This window comes from Narcine bancroftii, chromosome 13 (genome assembly GCF_036971445.1).
Source record: "Narcine bancroftii isolate sNarBan1 chromosome 13, sNarBan1.hap1, whole genome shotgun sequence".
Taxonomy (NCBI): Eukaryota; Metazoa; Chordata; class Chondrichthyes; order Torpediniformes; family Narcinidae; genus Narcine; species Narcine bancroftii.
Genome location: NC_091481.1, coordinates 16,291,292 through 16,318,389, shown reverse-complemented (window position 1 = coordinate 16,318,389; position 27,098 = coordinate 16,291,292). Strand labels below are relative to the sequence as shown.

General features: G+C 39.0%; 1 protein-coding gene across 1 annotated transcript in view; it reads right to left on the bottom strand.

Moving 5' to 3' along the window:
- LOC138748485 (lysine-specific demethylase RSBN1L-like) overlaps positions 1 to 26,115 on the bottom strand; it is a 34,553-nt gene extending 8,438 nt beyond the window's left edge. Inside the window, exons 1-4 of the mRNA XM_069908772.1 lie at positions 25,613 to 26,115; positions 12,335 to 12,966; positions 3,181 to 3,318; positions 684 to 826 (exon numbers count right to left, since the gene is read on the bottom strand). Coding sequence (XP_069764873.1) covers positions 684 to 826; positions 3,181 to 3,318; positions 12,335 to 12,966; positions 25,613 to 26,081 — 1,382 coding nt within the window. The 5' untranslated portion in view covers positions 26,082 to 26,115. The remainder of the gene's footprint in view (positions 1 to 683; positions 827 to 3,180; positions 3,319 to 12,334; positions 12,967 to 25,612) is intronic.
- Positions 26,116 to 27,098: the final 983 nt, after the last annotated feature.

The following is a 27,098-nucleotide window of genomic DNA, read 5'->3' as shown; positions in this document are numbered from 1 at the left end:
ATGCACAATCTCATTTTAAAATTGTGAGGGGAAAGAAGAGATTTGGTCTACAGTCTTGAAGTTAAAATGATAACTATAGACTCAAAAAAGGAGGACTAGAGAACATACATCAGTGAATTTGAATACATTTGGGATAATCTTCCATTGAGATCCGCCAGCAGAGAATCCTAATTAACTCCAATAATCTAGAGCACCCATTCTCAGCAGGGCCAAAGATATGTTTACATTAAAAAGGAATTAAAGGATATGGGGAAAAGGCAGGTAGGTGGAGTTGAGTCAATAATCAGATCAGCCATTATCTTATTGAAAGACTGAGCAAGCTCGATGGGCTGGATGGCCGACTCCTGCTCCTATTTCTTATGCTCTTATGTTTTCTTTTCACCTCACGTAACAAATACATTTTATGATTTTTATGTAGTCTGTAGGACAGAAGTGTGGATGAAATCAAAACTTGATTGCTTCACAGAGAAGATATGAGCAAAGTCCCAAGGGGGGCATAGCCCAAAAAAGGTAAAAAATGGCTGATCTATAGTACAATATTTCTGGTATGATACAAATGGAGGAAAATTGCTAATTTAAAGGCATGCAAATATTGTCGATCTTATTCCCATGATAGTTAAAGGAAAATGAATGCAGGTAAGCCATGGATGTAGCCTCAGCTAACACAAACACAATCAACTTACCGCCGACGTTTGAAAGGTGATTTTGGCATGTCTGCTATAGGGATCACCTGTTCTCCTGGACGAACCCACATAATAGGACCATCATCACTTTCTTTACGGCACTTAAGTTTGAGACTAGAAAGTGATCCCCATGGTAATGTACGCTATTGGCAGAAAAACAAATTTATTTTCTATTATGCAGGTTAGAATGAGATAATAACCAAATTCATCAATTATAGTTAACTACCACAAGTAAATTAATCTTCAGTCAATGGGACAAATCTAAGTCTAAAGGAACAGTTTGAAATTGTTTAATTCTTTATTAAATTAACATGTGATCTTAAAAGAGTCAAGTACATCCATGCCATTCTAAAGTAGGACTGAGGAAGAATTTTAGCAAGGTAAAAAATATACTTACTTCAAAATGAAAGTCAACTTTCCTTCAAAGTAATTGCCACATATGCATTATTATAATTTTTGTGGAAAACTTACATTTAAAGCTTTTGCATTTTAATTCTTTTTTTTGTATAAAGGTTTAAACTCTCGAGTCTGGCACCTGAGGGACCTGACAGTGCACAAAATGCCAGACCACAGAGAGTATCCCATGATCATCCTCCGAGTAGGAGGACTGTTCATTTCAAGTATAGTCACCCCTCAGCTTATGCAAGGAACCCATAAGTCGGAAATGGCTGAGATTCCAAAAATTGCATTGGTAGGTTAATTATCTTCAGGTTAGTACAGACCTTACATGTAAGATTATAGCTGGAACTTAGAATTAGTTTATTAGTATGGATCTGTTGTATAAATTCAAAACATGCTGAATAATAGGAGTTAATGGACAACAGAATGCTGGACCAGAGAATTTCAACAAGTATTACTATAATTTTGGCCATTAATGACAATACAGCTGAATTATGCATTCATAGATAAACAATTATTCCAATCTCACATCAAAGTATTATGTTAAATTATTGGATACGGGGCTTGTTGATTAATTGTGTTATTTGGGAAGCACTGGCTTGGGGGCAGAAGGGCCTGTTACCATACTGCATATCTAAATTTAACATTTAACAAAAAAAATTTTGCATTTATAGAAAGATAATTACAGAGATTAGCAGGATAGCAGTAGTGAATTTAATAAACATATCATAATAGATGTAGATTAGGCTTTGGTGCTGTTTTTTTAATTTGCTATTGATTAATCAAAACATTTTCTATCCCTTCATTGAAGAATGACTACTGCTTTGAAGAATAAGGATATTAATCCTACATGTTTTATGCAGAAAAATCACTCAATGTAAGCACGCAGTTGCAGTAAGTGGTCGGGAAGGCAAATGGCACATTGGCTTTTGTGGTAATAGGATTGGAATATGAAAATAATGGGTTTTAGAGTTCAATAGAATGATTAGTGGGAAAATCTAAAAAGATGACACTTTTACAAGATTAAGGAGAAGCCATTTAAATTCAGAGACATTTAGAAACTGATGACTTTTTAGAATTCTCTACCCCACAGGTTGTGGTGATCATTAAATGAGGAAGTAGATACATTTCTGAAAGAACAAAGAATTGAAGACAATAGGGTACTGGCACAGAAGAGATGGGACCTTGGGCAGATCAGCCTTGATTACTGTATTTTCACTCATATAATGTGCAGAAAATCAAATTGTGTAAAAATATTTTCGTATAACGTGCACACGCATATATCGCGAGGTTGTAGTGTTCCAAATTCCAGCTGACAAAAGCAATTTGGATTTAAATGGGACATGAGACAAAGCACATACCAGTATCTGCCACAGTTAATCACCCAATGAACTTCCCCCAGAGGTGTCAATTGCCCATTATATAGATGATATCCTGCTACAACACATTAACAAGCTTTGGAGAGGAATCAATTAAATAGATCAAAGTCAGAGGCACTTGATATGTTAATCTCCTCCCTCAGGGACGGGTCTAGGCAATTAACATTGTTATGGTGCTGTGCCCCAGCCAAAATGTCCTTTTTTTTTTAATATCATGGCATTCAGTTCAAAGAGATATTCCCAAGATCAAAATTTCCCACATCTGTTATAAATTGCGCGCATTCTTTCATTGCTGATATTACATTCTCATGTTCGCAATAATATGCCCACGCTTGCTAAAAATTGCCGACGCGTCTTTCCCAAGGCCGTTATCAATTGTGCGCTTTCTTTCAATGCCACTATTATATTCTGGCGCCCATTATAAATTGCCAGTTCGACTTTACCACACCCATGTTGGAGTTTTGAATTCTGCTATTATATTCTGACGCCCATCATAAATTGCTGGTTCGACTTTACCACACCCACGTTGGGGGGTGGGGGGGAGATTTGTAAAATATTTGTATAACACATGGTCTATAATGGTAGGGCAGGCTAGAGGGAGTGAATGGCTTACTCCTGCTCCTATATTCAAATGTCCTTGCATTCACACACGCAACCCAGAACAATTCTTAACAGTTAACCATACATGTCAAATCCAATAATTTTTTTAAAATACTTGCTTTTAAAAAAGGAGACTCTTCCAGTCTGTCAAGAAACTCTGGAAAGTAATCCCCAACTTCTTCATCCACAGCTCCTACCAAACTGATCTGTCGCATTGGACCAGCCCTGTAAGTACCATGCGAATAAGTACGTTTCACCTGTAATCATATTTTTAAAAGATCAAAGTTAAGCAAATGTGCACAGGTCATGCCATATTATAACCAGAAAATATGGAAATGAAATAAATTTATGTTTAAATTCAAGAGGCCTATGCCAAGAATCATTTGATATCCTCATAAAGGCTAGATGCATCGTAAAGTTTTCCTTTCACTACTGAAAGCACACCCGAACTATTGTATACTCTTTCACATCTTCTCACGGGATATACAGGGGCATTTAATTGAACATTATATGGTTTAAAGTGTATTATGGAAAACTGTTGAAATTAAAATCCTAATAATGACACAATATGGAACTAAATGGATGCAACTGAAAACCTTTATGACCAGATTGAAGAATTAATTTTTACTTTTTTTCAGAAACACAGAACAGCCCAAGAGCCAATACCACCCAAATACATCAATTAACCTATACATTTTATACATTTTTGGAGGGTGAAATAAAACCACAAGCGGAGGAAACCCACACAGGTCATCCGAAGATTGTACAAACTCCTTACAGTCAGCATTAGATTTGAACCCAGGTCACTGCCACTGTAGTAGCAGATTTCAGACTTATTGTCAGAGTATATACACGACATCAAATACATCCCTGAGATTCTTTTTCCTACGTGCATGGCAGAATTACCACTGATTAGGAGTGTGGAAAAAAACTACACTCCATATACATGTAAACAAACTGTCTGTGCAATGCAGAGAGAATTTAAAAAAAACCAATAAAGGGCAGAAGAATCCTTAATTGAGTCTGATGGTGGAGAGGTTGCAGCTGTTCCTGAACCTGGTGGTGTGAGTCTTATGGCACCTATATATCTTCCCTGACAGCAGCAGCGAGAACAGAGGGTGCGCTGGGTCTTTGTTGCTTGCTGCTGCTCTCCGACGGCAGTGTTCCCTGGAGATGTCCTCAATGGTGGGATGGGTTTTGCCTGTGATGTCCTATCCAGTACCTTTTGGAGGGCTTTACGCTCAGGGGTATTGGTGTCCCCATATCAGACTGTGATGCAGCCAGTCAGCATACTTTCCACAACACCTCTGTGGAAATTCGCCAGGGTTTCTGGTGCCATACCAAACCTGAGAAAGGTATGTTGGGTCCAGGAAAGATCCTCTGAGATAGTGATGCCAAAGAACTTAAATTTCCACCTCTGATCCCCCAGTAATAACTAGATTGTATATCTCTGGATTTCCTTTCCTGAAGGCAAAGATCAGTTCCTTAATTTTGGTGACATTAAGTGCAAGGTTGTTGTTGGCGCACCATTCAGCCAAGTTTTCATCCTCCATCCTGTAGGCTGACTCATCCCCTTCCTTTATACAACCCACTGCTGTGGTATCGTCAGCAAATTTGTAGATGGTGTTATTGTCGTACCGAGCCACACGGTCGTTGAGATAGAGTGAGTGGAGCAGGGGGGCGGTAACATCTGTGTTAACCATGCCACTCTCTAATTGTAGAATTAGCAGCCAAGGACAAAGAAGAAATATGACACTGGAATGAATGAATTCAATATTAAATCAGGGACTGAAAGACAAATATGATATTGAATGAAAAATTGGACAAGATCAAAGTACTATTGTGATAGAGCATATAATTCATAAAACTTGGTCTTCAGTGCCACACTAATTTTCATATGTTTATAGACTGACAACACACAAAACACATATGGCGTAGGTTTCAAATGATTCAATATTCTACTTCAGTCTCCATCATTTTATCGAACAAAACTGTATCAGCACTATTTGTACAAAAAGGACAGGTCTCCTCATTGCCTCAACACATCAACCAAAAGAAATAAAATTATTGCAATTAATAAAGCAAAGCAAAAATAAGGGGCAACTATTGTACAGGTTGTCTTTGCTACAGATGCTGGGATCAAGTGCAGCACACAAAAGGGTTGGAGAAAACTCAGGAGGTTACACAAAATCCATAGGAAGTAAAAGGCAACCAAAGTCTGAGCACTTGGTCAAGAATCTGGAAAAACAGGTAGGTGCCAGTTTTTTTTAAAAATGGTGTATTGCATAGTTTTTTTAAAAAATGCACTCAAGTGAAACTTACGATAGGGCACTGCCTCTTTTTGCTTTATACCTGACGAATGGCCTGGGCCCGAAATGTTGGTTACTCTTTACTACCTATGGATGCTGAGTGACCTGCTGAGTTTCTCCAGCACATTTCTGTATGACATTGGGAGGTTCTGCTACCTGGTGTACTGCATGCAGTTCTGGTCTCCTTACTTGAGAAAAGATAATAATGGCTTTAGAGACGGTCCAGAGGAAGTTCACCAACTTCATTCCTGAGATGGATTTAGCCTGAGGCGAGAACAAGTCACCTGGGAATACTTGCGAGAATTCTGAAGAATGAGCAGGGATCTTACAGAAACTATTGTTTCCACTGGTAGGTGAGACAAGAATTCGGGTCATAGTCTCAAGTTTCAGTGAAGTATATTTAGGACAGAGAATAAGAAAATCTGCTTTTCCCAGAGTCATGAATCTTTAGAATTCTCTGCCCAAGAAAGTAAAAGAAACTGCCTCATTAAAAATATTTAAGACAGATCTATATAGCTATTTGCATAGTAGGGGATTTAAGGGTTAGGGGGAAAAGATAGGTTGGTGGAGGTGATTCCACACCCAGATCAGCCATGACCTAGATAGAAATAGCAGGAGCAGGCTATAATTATAAAGCTGGCAAATTTATGTTGTCTGAGCCAAGAGTTAATATAAACAAAATAAAAATGTATTCTATAAAAGAATGCTCTGCCAGTTGCTTTCAGTTAATTCAGATACAACCCAAATATCTTGTACAATGTTCAAAAAGTATGCTTTTCCAAAATCCTGTCAGTGCACGAATATTAAACTTGTTTAATTTGCCAAAACTTAGTGCGATGATGGCCAACGGTTAAATGTCAGCTTCAAACTTTGGTTTTGGAGACAGATTCAATACGACTTAAAACACAAAGACTGTGACTGTTTCCAAGGAATGCCATCCACAAGTATTTTGTAATCTGCTGTTTGGATTTCAATTTTCCCAATTATAATTATTTTTGGTTGGAATCTCAGCCACCTAGACACCAGTAACACTTTTAAGCAAGGGCTAATTACCCCAATATGATTGAAGAGTTATCAGTTTCCTAACCTGGCAGTTAAAAAAAACAATACTGAGCTAATATTTTATGGCCTACAGACAGATAAGAAAATACACAAAATAGAAAGCAAATGTCATTTTAACTATTTGTCTATGGAAATAGCAAACCATTCACATTTTTTCTATTTTGGAGCCAGAAATGACTGTGACCTAATATGCTATTGAAAACTCACAGCTCATGCAATTTAAGGGTTTTTCTTCAGCCACCAATTCATAAACACACGAAGTTGTTTTTAGTTCTACTTCTACCAATTACTTTTTGAGAAGGAACAGTAGTCTCTGGAGGAATAAGTGATCGATGAAACACGGATATCCAGACATTCCTTTATCTGCAAATGCCCTCACTTGTCAGCAAAAAAAAAAAAACAGAAATGCTAGAACTCAGCAGGTCTCACAGCATCCATAAAAGGAAAAGATATATTACCCAAATTTCGGGCCTGAGCCTTTCTTCAAGGTGTGACCAATAAACAGGCAAGGAGCCTCTATTAAAAAGTTGGTAAAAAGGGAAGAACAGGAGGAATACAGACCAACAGACAAAAGGTGCCAATTGCATATGATATGACAGGAGAGAGGAAATAAGAAAATTGATTGGGGGGGGGGGCGGGTAGCTTTTGGCTCTGTGAAGGGAGGAAGAGGGGTGTAATGAATGTGTTGATAATATTTGAAGTTAACACAGAATTATATATCTTAGGTTTTGTAGTAGGGTTGATTACAGTGGTACACATACCACAGCACATTTGACAAACACTATGACACTGAGAACAAGAGAAAATTTGATGGGCCGAATGGCCTACTTCCATTCCTTTCTCTTATCTTATGAAGATGCTAGTTTGGAAACGACGAGTATAGCAGACAGCCAATAATGGAATTAAAATGGATCACAGTGGGTGTGTGCTTTAAGGCAACAGTATTGGATACATTCAGCCCTTCGGATACATTCAGCCCTTCGGATACATTCAGCCCTTCGGATACATTCAGCCCTTCGGATACATTCAGCCCTTCGGATACATTCAGCCCTTCGGATACATTCAGCCCTTCGGATACATTCAGCCTTTCGGATACATTCAGCCCTTCGGATACATTCAGCCCTTCGGATACATTCAGCCTTTCGGATACATTCAGCCTTTCGGATACATTCAGCCCTTCGGATACATTCAGCCCTTCGGATACATTCAGCCCTTCGGATACATTCAGCCCTTCGGATACATTCAGCCCTTCGGATACATTCAGCCTTGTGCTGGCAGTGCTGCAAACCCCAGATCCAGATGAGTGACAAGTACCAGAATGCAAAATCAAATGTTGGAATAGGAGAGGTTTTATAAAACAGACTGAGGGTACATGAGGCCAGGACACATGGGAAGAGAGGCAGAATAAAGAAGACTGGAGGGGTTGAGAAGAAAACCCTGTGGCACACATAGGAGTAAAACAGTAATCTCTAGAAAGAGAAGGAGATACTGGCCTGTACTATATTTGAGTAGCCAGGATAGGAGAGTCAGTTGTGGGACACACCAGTGTTAGACCTTTGTGAAGCAAAGGGTTGAATTACAGTAACCAGAATAGATGCTCTTGTGTGACCCTGAACAAAAGCGGACTATGGAAATAAGTGGATTTCAGAAGGGAGACCACTTCTCAGCTGCTCTTTTGAAGATAAAGGGGTGTAGCCTCAAAGGAAAGGAACTTCAGAACACTTAAGCTAAAAGGGAGTTGAAGATCACCAGTGTGAGTGTTTTAGAAGAAGTCTCTTCCTGGGAAAATAACTCAATAAGATTTGCGAGTTGGAACAGTACAAGGACTGAATCGGTGTTAACAAACACTTCATTATTGCTGAAAGCAACAATTTAAAAGAACTTGATGTTTCATAATCACTTCTGAATTATAATTTAATAGACCTTCAAGTTCAACATGATTTTAAAATACTGGGCCTTAAAACTAACTTTTCAGACTCAAGTTTAAACTGAAATAATTTGGACTTTAATACACACACACACACACACACACACACACTTAGACGATTATATTCACGCATAGTGGGGTTTAAATTGAGTTAAGTGAGAACTGTTAGAAGATTGATAGTTTAATAAAAACTATTATTTTGAATTTACCACTGCCTGGTGAATCTTCCATTACTGTTCCTGCGTTATGACTAATGAGGATCGGTTAGTTAGGAACGTGGACAAAAAAGAAAGAAGATCGGGGGGGGGGGGGGGGGTTTTCTAACAGAAACCAGAATTCACTGTTAATGGCATCCAGTGAGAGGGTGTCTAGACAGAATACAAGGTGTTGTTCCTCCAATTTGAAATTGATCTCAGTCTGGAATTAATATCATGTTGGCTTACTTTTTAGAAGCCCTCTAACTCTTGTTTGTCAGATTGATATTAGGAAAAAAGATTTTCTGCTTTCTTTCACAACTTGTTTTGCAACAAATTAATTGGCATCATTTATTTTCTTTTGGAGCTGGTAAGCAGTTTTCAACAATTTCACCTAATTTTTAATGACAAGCTAATCAAGGCATGGCAAGAAGTGTATGACATTTATAGGTAGGTGCATCAGATGAAGATTTTAATACAGTATTATAATTGATTTGAGAATTTATTTTTATAAATGTGTTTATATTTGACCAGCGTCAGCTAATCTGTGATTAGATACAGCTGTGACAGTGATAATGTTACTATAATTAAGCAGACTCATCTCTTTCGGGTCTATTCTTTGCTGGAAATTGATCCACATGCCACGATGAATAAAGCTGAATGCAAAATGACATTTCTATTGAATAGCAGGCAACTCTAAATTATGGAATCTTCCTTAATGACAAGGTCAAATTAAAATAGTAACTGTTTGGCAACAAGTTCTATAGACGACAGCTAGACAAGAATGTATACAAAAAAAAACAACATAATTACAACCATATTGTTATAAGCAATAAAACTACATTCTACAAATATTGAAACTGTTTTACACCTTTACATTTCTTTTGCTCCAGTCATTTTTCATTTATCTTTACATAATTCCAAAACCAACTGAATATTTTAAATGTATATAAATTAATCTTAAGACAACCTTTCTGCCAAATTAATCCACAATTAGAAGGTCGCAGACAGGTTTAATTTCTTCACCTTGGTAGGGAAGGAAAACAGCTGCTTTCATCATTGCAAAGAGGCTAGTTATTAGTCCCTTTTCCACTGCATCTCATTTAATTGGCTGTGTAGTGTTCCACGATAGGAAATCCTTTGTGCCTTTTCCATTGGGCCACATTTAACTGGGACACTAATCGCTTTTCCACTGAACACACTCATCCCCAGGGACTGGAATGTTCTACCTTCATATGGAAACAGGTGACTTTCTGCTTTCCCTTTTCCACAGGTTTTATCAGCACGCCACCGTCAGCAAATGGCAGGGATACGAGTAGGGGTAGAGGCAGTTAATCCCAGTGTAAAATGACATCATTTGACGCCAGCCTTCAGACACTTTTTCCACTGGCACCCTGTCCCAGTAAATTTCAAGTTAATTTGTAGGACAGGGTACCAGTGGAAAAGGGGCTATTGAAAATGTGAAAATGTTGCTGATATATGGTTTGAATGATAAGAATTTTACTTGCATTCCATAGTTCATCACTATTGAGCAATAGATTGTGGCGATATCAACAGGTCATTGTCTTGGCCCCTGAAATTCAGAATAATATTAAAGCCCCCCCATAACCACCTATCGGACTATTTGGAAATCCAGAAAGCCTGGCATCTGGCTCACCGGATTCTGTCTTTCTGCATCCACTTGAAATTTACCAGGTTTTTTAAAACTTACCGAGTTTATCAAAAAATTTATTATTAAAGGTGACTTGCAAGCATGGTGGAATGTTGATAGTAAAAACACACCGAAATGCTGGAGGAACACAGCCAGTCTTTTCACGTCATTAACTCTGAAAAGACAGGCTGCGTTCCTCCAGCATTTCGTGTGTTTTTACTATAATCGTACTGTCTGCAGACTTAGAATATTAATAGAACTAATGGAATTTACAAAATTGGAGGAGTTGTAACAGAAGCACAAGATTTTGATATCGGCAAATGCCAAGAGGCGGTTTCTTCTTGCTGGAGAGCCAATGTTTAGAGATCAGCAATTTTGACCTGAAACGAGAGGAAGTTACTCAGGAATTTTTGAAATTCTTCCCCCCATTATTACTGATGCTCAGTTATTTAAAGCATTCCAGCAACTTGAAGTCGAGGACAAACCATGATTTTATTCAATGAAAAAGCATGGTTTTTGAGGTCACAAGAACAATCCTGTCTCAATTTCATGTTTTCAGAAGCCTCTCAAGCGCTATTTAAGTTATCAGGCTTGACAAAGTCAAGGGTTTCCCCCCCCCCCCCCCCCCCCCCCCAGTGCCCTTGACTTTGCTGCCAATGCAGACAAATGGTTTTAAGTTCCTACCAAAAACATTAAAAAGCTCCCTTCTGTAAATATTTGTATATATCACAATAAAAACTTGAAATAAACTTGTTTACAAAATGAAAAGGAGACTTTACAAATTCCCAGTTCTTTCACTCCACTGTATTTAGCGAAAGCAATTTCATTTAAAGAAGTGTTCAGTAAAAGTTAATACCCTATCTTGCTTTACAAAATACATAGAACAAAAGGAATATCCCTGATCATGCAAGTCCAAATGTGATAATTCAGCAGTTAGACGCAGCTTGTGCTTATTTGCCAATTCTGCATATTCCTCATAGCGGGACTGTTACCAGTCCACACTAATAGGAGAGGGAGGAAAATCAACTCAGATATCAAAACTGATCAGAGAAAGAAAGAGACCAAGATTCCTAAAACTGGAGAATTACTTTTCAAATGTCCAGATGGAAAATTAGATGTTGCTCTCAAGTGTGTGTGGAGCTTAGTCATAAGAATGCAGAAGGCAACAGACTGATTGGTCAGAGTTGGGATGGGATGGAAAATTAAAGTAAGAAGCACAAATGTTCAGGGTTAATCTTGTGAAATGAATGCAGGTGCTCCACCAAGCAATAGCCCAATATTAAGATGATATTATGAATATCTAGAGTTGAAGAAGTGTATTTGAACCACTGCTTCTCTCTGTTTGGGATCCTGGATAATGGGAAAAGAAGAAGTGAAGAAACCAGTGTCCAAAATGCTGCAGGATGGGATTGAGATTCATGGGAATGCAGGAGAAACTGGGGAATTGCAGTCGGAGTAATCGCTTTGAAATGCCATTAGGGGAAGGGATTTGTATTCATTAGCAGAATCAGTTGACGCTATTGTAAATTATGAAGAGGAGTGGAAAGAGACTGAAAAGGGAGACTTTTGGAGTGGACACAAGAGCAGCCCTGGTTTAGGAAGAAGGAAACTGTGTGAAAGTATAAATATGACAGACAACTGGGAGAAATGGAACAGTGACCTTGTAGGAAGCAAGGTGAGAGGAGGCAAAAGTCAAGACAAACTGAAATGGCCCTCAGATTTTTGGTCTATGTTTATGGCAAGCTTATTCCCAAGATGGAGCCAGAGAGATCAAAAATAGAAGAGTAGAGTCAGAGATCTAAACATCTGGCTGACCTCTCTAAAACAGGCTGATATGTTTATTTCATTAACCTCACCAATCATCAGTACTACTGGTGAAAAGGTTCACTTTACAACATGTGTAACTAATGAACTGAAATAGAAATTCTTGTTTTTATTTTTGATGGTGAGGCATTTCGCACGTGACCGGCCATTCAGGGCATTTGTGCACAAAAAGAGAAATCCAAGGTAGATTCCCCTCCCTCTCCAAGCTATTGAAACAGCCCTTATAACTTCCAGAAAATACTGGCAATAATTCCTCAGGTCCCATGAAGTACATTAAATTTTAAATCACACGCCCATGCATCCTACCTGAGCATTGAAGTTTGAAATGGTGGTTGTCTCTATATCCTTCTTTCCCAATATCTCCATCTTCACTGGTGCACTTGGAAAACTATAGGCAAAGTACTCAAGGAAATCAGGCAGGTACGCAGCAGCTCCATGAACAATACCCATAACATAATAGGCTGCAGAATTATTCTCACTAAATGAAAGATTCACAAATTCCTCTGAAAATCTCTCCAGCTCCACAGGAGATAGTGAAGAGAGCTCATCCATGTAGGCATGCACCACTGAACCACCTCCATTAGGCTGCTCTTCTATGTGGATAAACCTTTTGAATTCCAACAGATTTAGTCTTGAATCTTTGTTCTCCACACTGGAATTGCTGCAGATATTAGGCAAAAGGTGACCACTTTCTACTAATGGACATTCAGGCAGTCCATCATTTGGGTACAGAATAGTTAGTTTTTTTCCATCTTGGAATGAAGTTAACTGTTGTTCTTTGATTTCTGACATTAGCTCTGAACAAACTGTTTGAATGGATTTGCTGCACATTTTGGCCTGTTTTCTTTTTTCACTTTCCTTGTGTTTCTTTTTCTTTTTCTTCTTTATCTTTTTAAACTGAAATTCTTCTGTGCTCAGCTTTCTTTTTTCACCATTACCTGGAAGCGAATGAAACAGAAAACATCTATAGCTTAAAAAAAAATGTGTAATGCTAACTTAAATGGTTCTTTGAGAATGCAATCAATGTAAAATTTGATTCATAAAGGACAACTTATTTTACCCATTTCCTTACAGATACTCAATTTTAAATAAGGATTATAGAGTGAATAATTCCAAGAAATCTAAATTTAATTTTAGGTTTGTTTTTACTTCGACTTTTCTTCATCGTATTTGGAATCAACCAGTGTACAAGGCACTGCCAATGCTTTTGTGCCAAGCCATAAGGAAATGTACAGGAGTGGTCTGAGACTATATTCTCCACAGCAATTATGCACAAAGCATTCACTTAACATCAGAGGCAACTGTAATGAGAAACTCACCCCTATTTATTTATCACCAATGCCATGGTTCTATGAGTTTTTAAATCATTAGTTTAAAAATGTCAATGTGAAAGAAAATAATAACAGGTTAACTTAGCATTTACAAACAATGTTTGCAATTCAATTCCGTTATAAAAACAGAAAAATCACATTCCATGATTGCCATACTATTTCTGACACATGTAGGTGATGACCAGTGCCCCTACCCATCTGCACCACCACCCATTACTGACCACTTGATCAACTGTCCTTACTTGGCAAATAATATAATGCTTTTTATTCTTTTAATACCTCAACTGTGCAAAGTGAAGTACTTCAGAGGGCTGCAGCATTAAAACACTTCTTCTGGATTGTAAAATGACAAAGGTATGATGTGTGAAACTCTATCCCCCAACAAAAAAAAAAATTGGTAAAGATTGAAAAATGGAGAACTTGTGCTTGAATGAGGAAATATTTTGTTCATGTGCAATATAAACCATCCAATACAGCAATGATTAGTAACACTAAAGCAATGCTAAGCATTTAACTCATTGTAATAATCTCACTTTCTTGATTAAATGCATAATTTATATTATGCGTGGTGACTTCATTCAATTAGAAGCCTTGGTTGTCAGTTTTACCCCTGAACCAGAAGAATGCAAATTTGTTTCACTATTCAGACTTGAATATACACAAAAGTCAATCCTGACATTTAATGCTGGACTCAGGAGATGCAATATAGAGGAGAGTACTGCTCTTTTAAAGGTGCCATATTTGAGAGAAGGTATTCTCAGATAGACACAAAAGATTCTATGACACTTTTCTAATGAGGTGAGTTACTCCCAATACAAGCTGGCTCATAATTGACCATCCTGAGAATAAAATAATAGACATTATTATCACATTACTGATTAAGGGAGCTCTCTTGAAGGCAAAACAGTTGTCATTTTCTTTTTACAACAGTGGCAAACATCCAAACTCCTTCATTTGCTACAAGTCAGGTCACTGAATGACTCACAATAAAACAAGAACTTTTCTGCTCAGTGTAAATCAAACATCAAAATAACTAAGAGCAGAAGGTTTTAAAGCATTATTCCAAAATAAAAGAACTAGAATATACTGGATGACACCTACAGTATTTGATAGCATGCAAAACCCATTGGCATACAAGACCGTCCTCCCTTATTACAGCAGGCAATATTAAATTTTTTTGTGTATTTACGGATAAGCATTCAATGTTATTAAAATGCGTGACTACAGTAAAGCAGAAAAAACTATGAACAAAACATGCAACTAGGACCACAGAAAACATTTTTTTAATAATAGGACTGCTGTGATTTACAAGAGAAAACAAAAGCAGTTTAGCTATAGCAGAAAATATTTTATAAAAACAAACTGCCGTTGTGGGTCCCCTCACTGGTCCCATTGCCCTGCGTTCTCCCAGTGGCCCGCTGACACTCCCTGTGCTGGTCCCACTGCCCTGAGCCTCCCCCCAACCCCCCCAAACATCCGGCCACCAGCTTCCAACGATAAATAGCGGCGATGCTAGTGAACCATTCAGCAACAATGCGTTACTCACCATTATCACCCCAATTTCAACTTCACATGCAGGACCTGGGGGGGATATTTTTGAGCCTTTTAAAAAAAAAATTTGGGTCTTTTATGCCATCAAATACAGTATTTTATATTGTGGCATCAGATCTACAGCAATAAATAGTAGAATTGGATTTTGCAATTAAATGCTTACAAGGTCCAACTTGGAAGTAGCACATATCTCAGCCAATTTGAGCCGGTCTCTATGAAATTCCATTCATATCTTTATAATACTATTTAAGATTAATAGTTCCACAAAGTACATTCCTGGTCAAATGGTACTCACATTTAATTTCACTTGCAATGTGAATAAAGCCATCCATAAATTGGAGGAATAGCACTCGATTTTCCTTCTGGGCACACTCCAACTGCATTAACATCGACTGCTCTGGTTCCTGCTAACCTCTCTCCATTCTCCCTCTCTTCCCTTCTCCACTCCCTTCCCTCTCTATTCACAAAACCATCCCTCCTCCCTCTGTTTGCTGCTGTGCCCTCCCTTCTCTAGTCACCTATCCTGCCTATGGGACCTTCGTAAACTTAGCTGCAAAGCTGTTCTTTCCATAATCCAGATTATTGATATAGAATACAAAGAGGACCGACCCCTGCGGAAAACCACGAGCACCACTATGGATGATGCAAGATTGGCTGAGTTCTGACAGCATTTCTGTTTTTACCTCCAGTAACCGGCAGCCAACCAGAAAATGATCTTGTATACCGACTCTTTCCCGCCAATCACGCTAGTATGTTGATATACCATGGGCTCTCATCTTGTGAAGAAGCCTAATGTGCAGCATCTTATCAAAGGCCTTCTGAAAATCCAAACACACAACATCCACTGTGTTTCCTTTATCTAGCATGCTTGACACTTCTTAAAAAAAAATCCAATAGGTTTGTCAAGGAACTAAAATTAAATTTGATTTTTTTAAAAATTTTAAATTTAGACATAGAGCTTAGTAACAGGCCATTTCCGCTCATGAGCATGTGCTGTCTAAATACACCCATTTGACCCAATATGTTTTGAATGGTGGGAGACATGGGGAGAATGCCCTGACAGAGAGCGCGGGATTCAAACTCCAGTCCTGATTACAGGCGCTGTAATGGCATTGTGCTAACCGCACCGCCCTATAACCCGATAACTTCAAATCAGTCATTCAGGAAAACCCCCTTAACTTCATTCTGAGCCAAGGAAGTGCAGTACAAATGCATGGGACTTATCAAATCATATTTTAAAAGCAAAATGACACACGTATTTATAACCAGACATCCTCATTCAAAATATCTGAAAACAAGTGCAAATTATGGACAAAAATTGAGTTTTAGGATTTGCATGCACAAAACAGTGAAAAAAATACTTCAATGGTGCTTATCCTGGCCTTGGCTCATGAATTAGAAATAATGTAAACAAATCAGCACTCAATTAAATGCTTACAAGGTCCAACTTGGAAGTAGCACATATCTGTCACAAATGAACAAATTCCTATCTTGGTGATAGAACAGGCAAAATTTCAACTCTGCTAGTTACTGCGGTATATGCCAATTATGGATACATTTCTCTTTACTTGTGATATCAATTCTATTTCAAATGAACTTAAAGTAAAACCGATAACTTACCAATGCCCCAGGGAAACAATAAACATTGGCTAATATTTTCCTTATGACAAAAACTTGCAGAAGAACCAATAACCCTGGTTGTTCAGAACAGGTAACCAAGTATTGCCCTTTTTTTTTCTTGCTTATCCTCCTATATTGTCAAATATAAAAAGTAAAAGCCAAAGGCATTTTATCTTTGCAAGCATTGACACAAGATGCCATAGCAAACACAAAACGTAGCAATATTTATATAGAATGGAGGCATAGTACAAGTGCTTGCATGTTATTCCTAATCCAAGTTAATTATGTGCTAGAACCATGACAGGGCATCAGAGTAGTTGTCAAAATACCATATTTTCCAAAGATCCAAGAATCAAAGGAAAATCAAACAGTGATTGTATTATAAACGGCGTTTTTGCAAACCTCTTTCATAACGTTGCCGGGGAAAACTAGAAGATGCCATTCAACTCCTTTCTCCAGGACTTAAAAAGATCATTTACTTACATATAGTCCATGTATCTGAAGACGTCTCCTGGAGCCAGCAATCAAGAAGGCACACCAAAACTTTAACTTGCGCAGATGGCTGACGAAATTTGGCATGTTGTCCAATATTGTCAAACTTCTACAGGAGCAACACGGAAAGTATATTGACCGGCTGCATCACAGCGTGGTTTGGAAATTCAAATGCCAAGAAATACAGCAAGCATTGTTAAGTCCATCTCAGGCTCCAACCTCCCATTCACTGGAGAAATTAATGTGAGGTGTTGCCTCAAAGCAGTCAACATCCATAAAGGACCCCCATCACTCAGGTCACAACCTCTCGACTTTGTTACCTTTGAGTAGAAGCATGAAAACCAGCACCTCTAGGTTCAAGAACAGTTTTTCTGCAACAGCTATCAGGCTCTTGAATCTACTTTTACTATACTAATAATAAACTACTCGAACACAACAATACTGAATATCATCTATCTATCCTTGTGAATTTAATCTATATGATAGTATTTCTGTTCTTTAAACCAAGTACCTGCTTGAATTTCAGTGTATATGTACATTGTACATGACTCTGAACTCATTATCATACATCTCAATCCTATTCAATTTGACGACCTTTTCTCAATTTCAAACAATTCAATTGACTAAGACACTAGTCTTTTCAAATGGAAAATTCTAGATTTTTGTCACAGTGAAACCCTGATAATCCAGCATGCTCAAATCTCTGGGAGCATGGGACTGTCAAAATTCCCAGACCTCTGGACACTATTCCAAGTTTTTGAATTAACTCTAAAAAAATTTTTATCATGATTTTCCATTGAACCCATTTTAAGTGGACGACAGTGAGAAGGAAGGAAGCACGACATACATTACTTGGTGAACCAGATAACAAACAATCAAGATTTTCGATTGGAGTTTTACTGCGTACTTTATGTAAAGATTAATATTTACACTCATCATTACAATCCAGTTTCTACCAGAGCAAATTGTTCCCTTCCATCTCTATCCTATTGCATCCCATATTATCTTAAACTTCAGTAAAATAAAACTGAACATCTACATTAAGGAATACATGGCAAGTTTTTGTAACCATGAACTTTTAAAAAAATATAATTTATCTTTATACTACCACACTTGCCAATAATGGGTTATGTAAAATATACTGAGTCAACAGAAAAGAAATTTGCCTCAACCAGAATCACACAAACTTACTCCCAAAATTTTTCATTTAACTTTGATCAACTCGTCCATTTATATTTTTCTCCTTTACATGCTTACATGTCTTTGCGTTAAACTCACTCCCTCGACAGCATTTGGCTCAACCAGTGTTTGTGCCAACGTTCCACATTCTTTCCACTCTTTGAATAAACAAGTTTCTCTTAATTCCTTACTGGACAATGGATACTTTATATTCATTACCTCTAAATTTAAGCAGCCTCAAGTGAAAAAATAAGATCAATATTTGATCAAATTTTCTAATCTTCAAAGACACATCCCAGGTTATTCCTCAGCCTCCACTCACACCTCTTTCTGCCCCAATAATATTTTGCTTACTCAATCCATATAGCTGAATCCTGTTAATGCAGCAGAGAATATTTCAGAACCAGAATGAACCAGTTGTATTAACAAAAAAATTGAACCTTGTTTGGTTCAATGTTTCTGCACATTATTTAATTTCGCCCTATGTTCCCAGAAATAAGAATTCCTGCATTTTAGAAGTACTAAAAAGGATCAATCTAACAGTAGATTCTGAGATGCCTCACTGTTCAGTAATTTGATCAAGAGCGCAGTCCTCTGCTGGCACACCTGCAGCATTGAAACAGCTAGAGTGATCTCACTGTTTCTCAGATCAGAGGGCTTGTGACCAGTGGTGTGCCACAAGGATCGGAGTTGATTGTCATCCAAGTCGTTAATAGAGATGACTATGCAGTTAGCATGGTTACCAAGTTTACAAATGACAGTGACATAATAGTAAAGAAGGTTGGCCTAGATTACAACAGGATCTCGAACTGGGAAATTGGGAATGAATTGGCATATGGAATTTAACTCAGACAAAAGTTTTCCCAAGCATGGCCCTACGAGAGAGGGGGCAGCACCAGACCTTTCATCAGGGAATGAGGCAAGGAGGTACTGAAGTGTCAGTGGAAGAAGCATTATAGGACCAGTGACCATAATTAAATTAGTTTCAAAATGGCTATGGTCAAATATAGTACTGATAAAGACCTCAATTGTAGGAAGGTAATTATGAAGACATTGGTAGCAACTTGCAGAGGTTCACTGAGAGAGGCAGGCAAAGGGATGTCTGGCGAATAGTGAGGCAGAGAGTCCAGGGCCAGCATGTTCCTTTTAGAGTGAAGGGTAAGACAGGCAGAATGATGAATTAGTGACTGATGAGGGATTTTAAGGCTCAGATCAGGAAAGATGAGTTGGTATATGTCAGGTTTTGGAAAGGTTTAGAAGGATATGGTCCAAACATTCCTGTTTGAGCAAAAGCAAGTAGACAATCTGAGCGTTAGCTTTTTCAAAGTACAGGGAGGTATACAATTCCAGGAACAAGTGCTCCATAGCAAATCAGGGTTCTGCAGGGTTGTGCTAAGCAGGGTACCAATGTAGAGAACAATTTGAACAAAGAGATCCAGTTTCCTTTCCATGTCAATGTTCAATTTCCTTTGAAAAATCACTATTCCGTTTGACTAACTGCATTGTGCATTCTGGTTCATTACATAGCACTGCTTCCAAAGAAAGTGACCAGATCTCATTCTATATCATCTGTACACTGAGAGTTTATAACCTTCACACAAATGAAATCAAGCTCAGTATTTTCTCTGTGAATTCTGAACACTTCCATTAAAATCTCCCCATAATCTTCTCTTGGAATCACCCCAAATTCTCTACAATCATGATCTTAATTGGCCCTTAATTACCATAAATCTCTAGTGGAGCTATGCAAATCTCTGACCAATGCCAATAAACTTCCACCCATCTCTGGACCCAAAAGTTACAAAGTTCAGCAAATCATTCCTACCTCAAACATATAAAAGGTGGCACAACTTTGACATTCAAAAGAGATTTCAACAGATATAATAGGACGGGTTTAAAGAAAATATGGACCAAATGCAGGAAAATGGGATTAATGAAGCATGCCAAGTTTGTCAGCATTGATGAATGGACTGAATGCCTGTTCCATGCTCTACACAACTCTGACTTTGAGTGTCTATGCAAATCCTTTGGTTTTTTCCCCATTCCTGCATACTAACTTGCATTTTACTATTTAATCTTCAAACTGCCCATCTCTGCTTTAAATTTCAACTGCCACATATCTCCCTACTTGACCATTCTACCTACATTCTCTGCAAATTAGTTACCACATTTCTGAGCTTCGTATAATTATGTGACACTTCTTCAAGCAACTTTGTTTTGCAGTAGCACTTTCTCAATTACAAAATCATTTCCCAAGGATAGCACCACACAGAGTTAATTTGGGATGTCAAATTAGGCTTAAGATGAGAGAGGGAAAAGTTTACAGGAGAAAACATAATTTCAATACATACAGTGGTATGTATGGAGGCAGTTTGAGCAGATTCGATAGCAACATTTATCAGACACATGAAAAGGCAAGGAAGAGAGAGTATACAGAACATACAGGCAGATGCGATTAGTTTAGATTGGCATCACAGTTGGCACAGACGCAGTGGGACAAAGAGCTGTTGCTGTGCTGTTCCATGTTGTGAATTTTACTCAAAACAATAAACATTACAAGTACTTTCATTCACCATTTGGACATCGCAAAGAGCCTGTCATGTGATTGCATCATCCACTAAAATTATGGCAATAAACAGTCGTTGAACTAGATGATAACACTATTATTTGCAGCCCCATATGGCCTTACTTATAAGATTCAAGGCACTCTATCTTGTATTTTTATTGAATTAACCAAATCAGTTTGGTGGTTTTCTTGTGAGTATTTTACCCACCATTTTTCTTCTACAATGAGCTATCAAAGATCACTAGCAGTGAATTTACTTCATGAACTAAAAAATTATGCAACATCAAAAGTCTGCATGTTTTGTTATTGACAGACATCAAAAGATGCACGGTGTGGCACAGGGGAAAGATCATGATGGAAGGAGGAAGAAAGTATTGGTCCACAGCATCACCATATTGATAACAACATCTCAACTAACAACCCAGAAATGCACACTTTAAAGTGTTTAATGATTATTGGGAGAGGGCCTTTGCCAAGCAAGCCTCTTCTTTACCTGCAGTCCTTAAAGTGAAAACTAACAATCATAATCCAATTCCCCTTGTCAACAGGGAAATTAAAATTCAGTTTATTAATAATTCAGGAATAAAGCCAGTATCCGTAAAGGTAACCATGAAAGTAATGATTCATTTTAAGAAAAGAAAATTCCTCCATTCATCAAAGCACATTACTGTAGCTACTGAAGTCCAAAATAAACTGAAAATGCTGGAGCAAAGTCATGGCAGCAACCAGAAAGTTTCAGGTTGATCTTTCATCAGTTCTGATTGCTCATTCCACAGAGGCTATACAAGTTCCCAAATATTTCCAGCACTTTGTTTATGCTCAACAGCATTCTTTAGGAAAGAAACAAAATGCCACCCTTCACCATTCTAGGTTATCCATACTTTCAGATCTCTAGTAATATGGAAAGCATCATTGTGTGGTATATACAGAGGATTTTTAAAACTGCCAAGAAGATCATTGGGGTCTTCTTTTCCTCTATTGACAAGATTCATTGGGAGTGTTGCTTCAATTGGGTTCTAAGAATTATTGAGGATCCCTACCATCCATCAGTGTCTCTGACCTACTAACATCAGGAAGGTGGTACAGGAGTATCAAAATCATGATGGCCAGGCTGAAAAATAGTTTCTTTCTGCAGTCTATGGATTGAGGAACAGTATCCTATAACCTTGGATCTCTTCGAAACAAAGCAAATAAATTATTCTGACATTTTATATATTTATTTTGTATATTTTATGTATACAAGTGATTATTATGTGCTGTACATATTATGTGTGTGAGCACCGTAGTCCAGAGAAACCACCCTCTCCACTTTCAAAGACTTCACATAAAGCAAGGTTCAAGATTTAATAGGAATAGAAGTATTATTTGAAACTTACTTAGTCAATGTACAAGCTGCTTTTCTAAAACTCAGCTGAGCCTCAATGAAATGTGCCTATTCCCAAAGACAAAGTGGTTAAAGTGAGAATGGAATTGCAAGCAGTGAATAGTCTAACCCAGTGATTTTCAAACTTTTCTTTCCACTCACATACCTTATTAATCCCAGAGTATCTATGGCATCAGGATTACTTAAAATTGTATGAGTGGAAAGAAAAAGTTTGAAGACCACGGTTTTAATTGTACCCAATTGACTTGTTATGTGTATGGTTTCAAAACTTCAAATAAGCCAATTTAGAATAAGAATTTATCGTCATGAACAAGTCATGAAATTTGGTGTTTTGCGACAGCGCAAACATACATATTATAACCACCTTTCAATGTTACTATAAAATAACATCAACAACCGTAACAGTGCATGAAAAGTAAGGCAGCGCCTTTGGTTCATTGATTATTCAGGAATCTGATGGCAGTGGCGAAGAAGCTGTCCTTGTGCTGCTGAGTGCTCATCTTTAGGCTCTTAGACCTTTTCCCTGACGGTAGCAGAGTGAAGAGGACATGGCCTGAATAGTGGGGGTCTTTGAGGATAGCAACTGCTTTTTTAAGACACCGCCTCACGTAGATATCCTCGATGGAGGACATCTACAAAGTCTGGTGCCTGTGATGTCGCAGGCTGAGTTAACAACCGTCTGGAGTTATTCTTGTCCTGAATGTTGGAGCCAGAATGCTCTTCACAGTACACCTGTGGAAGTATAGCCAGTGGAGAGCCTTCTTCCTGATTGCATCAACGTGGAGGCTCCAGGACAGATCCTCGGAGATGAATTTGAAAGTTTCTGAACCTTTCCACTACTGAGCCCCTGTCTTCCTCCTGAAGTCCAAAATCATCATCTTGATTTTGATAATGTTGAGCACAAGGTGGTTTTCATTACACCATTGAACGATTTCCCTCCTGTATGTTTCCTCTTTGCCATTTGTGATTCTGCTGACAACTGTGGTGTCATTGGCAAACTTGTAGATCGCATTGGAATTGTGCCTGGCCACACAGTTATGGGTGTATAACGAGTAGGGCAGTGGGCAACGCACGCATCCTTGGGGTGCGTCTGTGTTGATGATGATGGTCTTTCACAGTCAATACAATTTTTCTCAAGCAAATATTTCAGTAACGATTGGGTCTAGAGCAGTGGTTCTCAACCTTTTTTCCCCATTCACATACCACCTTAAGTAATCCCTTACTAATCACAGAACACCTATGGCATAGGGATTACTTAAGATGGTATGTATAGTGTCTGTACGTATGCATGCTTTTTTTTGTCATCAAATTTACATATGACTTATTTATCACATCAGAAATATTTGTCTTTGCTGCATCACTGCAGACTATACAAACCCGTGCCCCACTCATGGTATGCGGACAACAGGCTGAGAAAATGGTTTCTCTCAAAGTCAAAGTTGCACAAGTAAATCAGTTTTACTTGAAAAGTGCTGAAATCTTGAAGGGTGAGAAAGAATGAAAGGGTGGATATTGCAACTCTTGTTACTGTCACCCTTTTACTTTACACCACTATCCCTTCAATCAAATACTTACTCTTGCTATCTGCCTTTATGCAGTTTGTTCGGTCTCTCATCAAACCTTTACATTTGCTTTCACTTTTTTCAGTTTCAATAAAAAATTATCTGAAATTTATCAGTCCCCTTTTCACATTTCAGATTTTCAGTCTTATGTTTTACTTTCAGACAAAAAGCCTTGCATCAATCGTTATCCCACACAAGTGTCACACAACCTATTCAACCTGCAAGTTGTCCTCACCAACATTCAGGGATGTGGCAAAAATTGGGAGAGCTCTACCAGATGAGGCCAAAATATTCCAGAATAATACTTTTCAGCTAGCCCCTGGACTGTGCCATCACTATCCATAGGTAATGCTGTGCCCCATAAACATGATCCACTCTGAAGAGGAGTTGTGGTATATATACACAACTTCCTAATCAACAGATTGTTGAACACTCAAGAATTTAATGGCCTATTTCAATGCCATCATCTCTTGGACTTCTACCCAAATCATTTTTTTCTTTTATGACAGACTTGATAGTCCAGGAAACCATCTGGTGAATCTGTCGTGTTCCCTCTATACCAACTAGTACAGACGCTTCCCTCTATATCAACTATATCCTTTTTAGATAAGAATTCCAAAATTGGTTAGTTTTAACAAGGCCTTACATAATTGTAATGACATCTTTGTACATACTCAAATCCTCTAGATACATTGGGCAACATAATGTTTGTTTTCTTAACCATCCATTGCACTGTTGAGGAGAAACTTCACAGAGTTGTGAACTTGTGGAAGTTCCTACTACAAAAACTTGTTGAGGCCAGTTCATTAGATACATTCAAAAATTAGTTGAATGTGGCTCTGATAGCTAAAAGCTAAATCTATTTATTAGGAAGGTGTGTATATATATATACCATAACTCCTCTTCAGAATGGATCATGTTTATGGGGCACAGCATTACCTATGGATAGTGATGGCACAGTCTAGGGGCTAGCTGAAAAGTATTATTCTGGAATATTTTGGCCTCATCTGGGGTATGGAGATAAACCAGAAACAGGCTACTGATTCAATCATATTGAATGCTGGTGTGGCCTGAAGGGTGAACGATCTACTCCTGCAGCTATTTTCCACGATACCACAGCAACATACAGAAATACTCTGACTCGCAAGTTTTCCTCCAAATGTCGCCGAATCGCACGGTTGTCAAGTCTGACAACCAGAGAACTGAGGATACCTTGAAGTTCAGACACCTGCTATTCACCACATTTTCAAAACTAATTATGAAGCAGTAGAATGTCGGCAAAGTGTAACACACACTTCCATAATGACACTTTTGCAGATTGGCCTTGCCGACTTACTCTGTGTAAAGAGGATCAGAGATCGTAATTTAATATCGAGACAAGTGGTAAACCATCAATTAAATGGAATTCAATTGAACCAGTGGCCAATAGCTTTCATCCACCATTTAACAACAAATTTTGTGCAAAATACCAACTTGATGACATCAGATGTCCCCATTTTTAACTGAGAAAACACAATGCTGGAGGAACACAGCTGGTGGACACACAGTATTCATGGATGGATCATCAACGTTTCGGGCAAAGAGTGCACCGTTTGGCCCGCTGAGTTTTTCCAGCGTTGTGTTTTCAATCACGGTGCCTGAAGACTTTCGTGCTTTGCTCCTATCTCATGGGGAGTTCTGTATCCTCTGTAGCAAGACCATGACATCCGAGGCGACGTGTGGGGGGGGGGGGGGGGTCGATTTTGCAGATCGACCAGGCGCCAAAAAAAAATTCCTCATGGAAACAGTTGCTCCATTCAGGTGTCAACACTATGAAAAGGAAACACCCTGTGCGGCGAATGCGTTCTCCCAGGCGATTAACCTCCGTGGCGGTAGGTTTTAGATTTAATGAAAAGGTACCTTTGCGGAGCAATTTGACGTCGCCGTTCTCTTTCTTGGCCCTGCGTTTCTTCTCCTTCTCCTTGCTGCTGTTGTACTTTTCTTTGGCTGGTTTGCTGGATTCGGAGTGGAGGTAGAGCGAAGAGGTCACCGAGCTGTAGAGGGGAGGAAGGGGGCCGGGGAGCGCGTATTTGGAGCTCACCCCCAGCTGCGGGCACCGCTTGCCGGCGTGGCCGCTGCCCTTCTCTTCGCTCCCCTTGCGCGGCGGCGGCGTCCAGCCGCTCGGCGGGTTGGCGCCACGCACTTCCACCGCGGGCTGGTGGTCACCTTCGGCCCAGGGTTGCGTCTTCCTCTTCTTCGCCGCCGATTTCTGGTGCTCGGCTGAGGCGTGGGGAGGCGGGTTCACCTTGAGGAGCTCGGGCGGGGGAGCTGAGGGCTCGCCGCTGTCCTTTTTCTCCACCACCACACGAATGTAACTCAACTGCGCCATTTTGAACCTGGGTCCAAAAAAAAATGTCCGGTGCAGTCATCCAAAGCGGTGCGGGAACCGGGCCTGGGGATTGGCCAGCGAGCGTGTCAATCACATGCCGGGCTCCTTCCGCTCAACTGGGGAACGGAAATGACAACATCGGGGAAAGGAACGGGATTTCCGGCTCGGCTCCCTGTCATCCTCCGGGATCCGTCGCTTCTTTTGGACAAGCGCATCGCATTTCAAACCACTGCGCTTGCGAAGACTCCCGAAAATTCTGCAGGTGGGCCCGTGGAGAGCATGCCAGCTCTCATTAACTTGGCCTGCGGCCTCGTCGGCACCAGACTCCACGCCATCAAGGACTCTTACGGAAATTGGTGTCTTCACCACCCACTCCATTCTGCTATCATCGGTGCAGGTACCCGAAGACGAGCAGCACAAGGGCAGCTTCTTCACCCCTGCCCTAACCATAGACTTTGTCTTTTTCTCGCACTATTTATTTATTTATTTTGTAAGGAGGTTTGTAGAAATGATTGCACGGATGCTGCAGCAAAACAATGAATTTTGTGACAATAAATTTCTGACTTGTTTCACACAAAACCTGAAAAATGACAGAAATGAAGTGATGCAACTTTTTAAGATCTCCAGTGTCCAGTGACATGGCTTCTGGTGAGGCACATGAAGGATGCCCTGCCAGCTGACCGAACCTTCTGCGTGCAGTGCTTGGAGCATCTTAATCAGCGAGGGACACTGCTGGTACTGCAGATTTTCAAGGATTGCATTACCAATCCATCTTCTCAAACATTACCAAGAAATCTTCTTATGGCTAGCTCTTATTTTGAAGAGAAATGGGCTGAGTAAAGAACCATCTTTTTCTTTGACATGAAGAATAATCTAGGATGCTTCCAGGAATGAAAGTATGATCGTATGAGAAGTGTTTGATAGCTCTTGACCTGTAATCATTGGAATTCAGGAGAATCTTATTGAAACATTTTAAATATTGAAAGGCATGGAGTAGATGTTGAAAGGTTGTTTCCC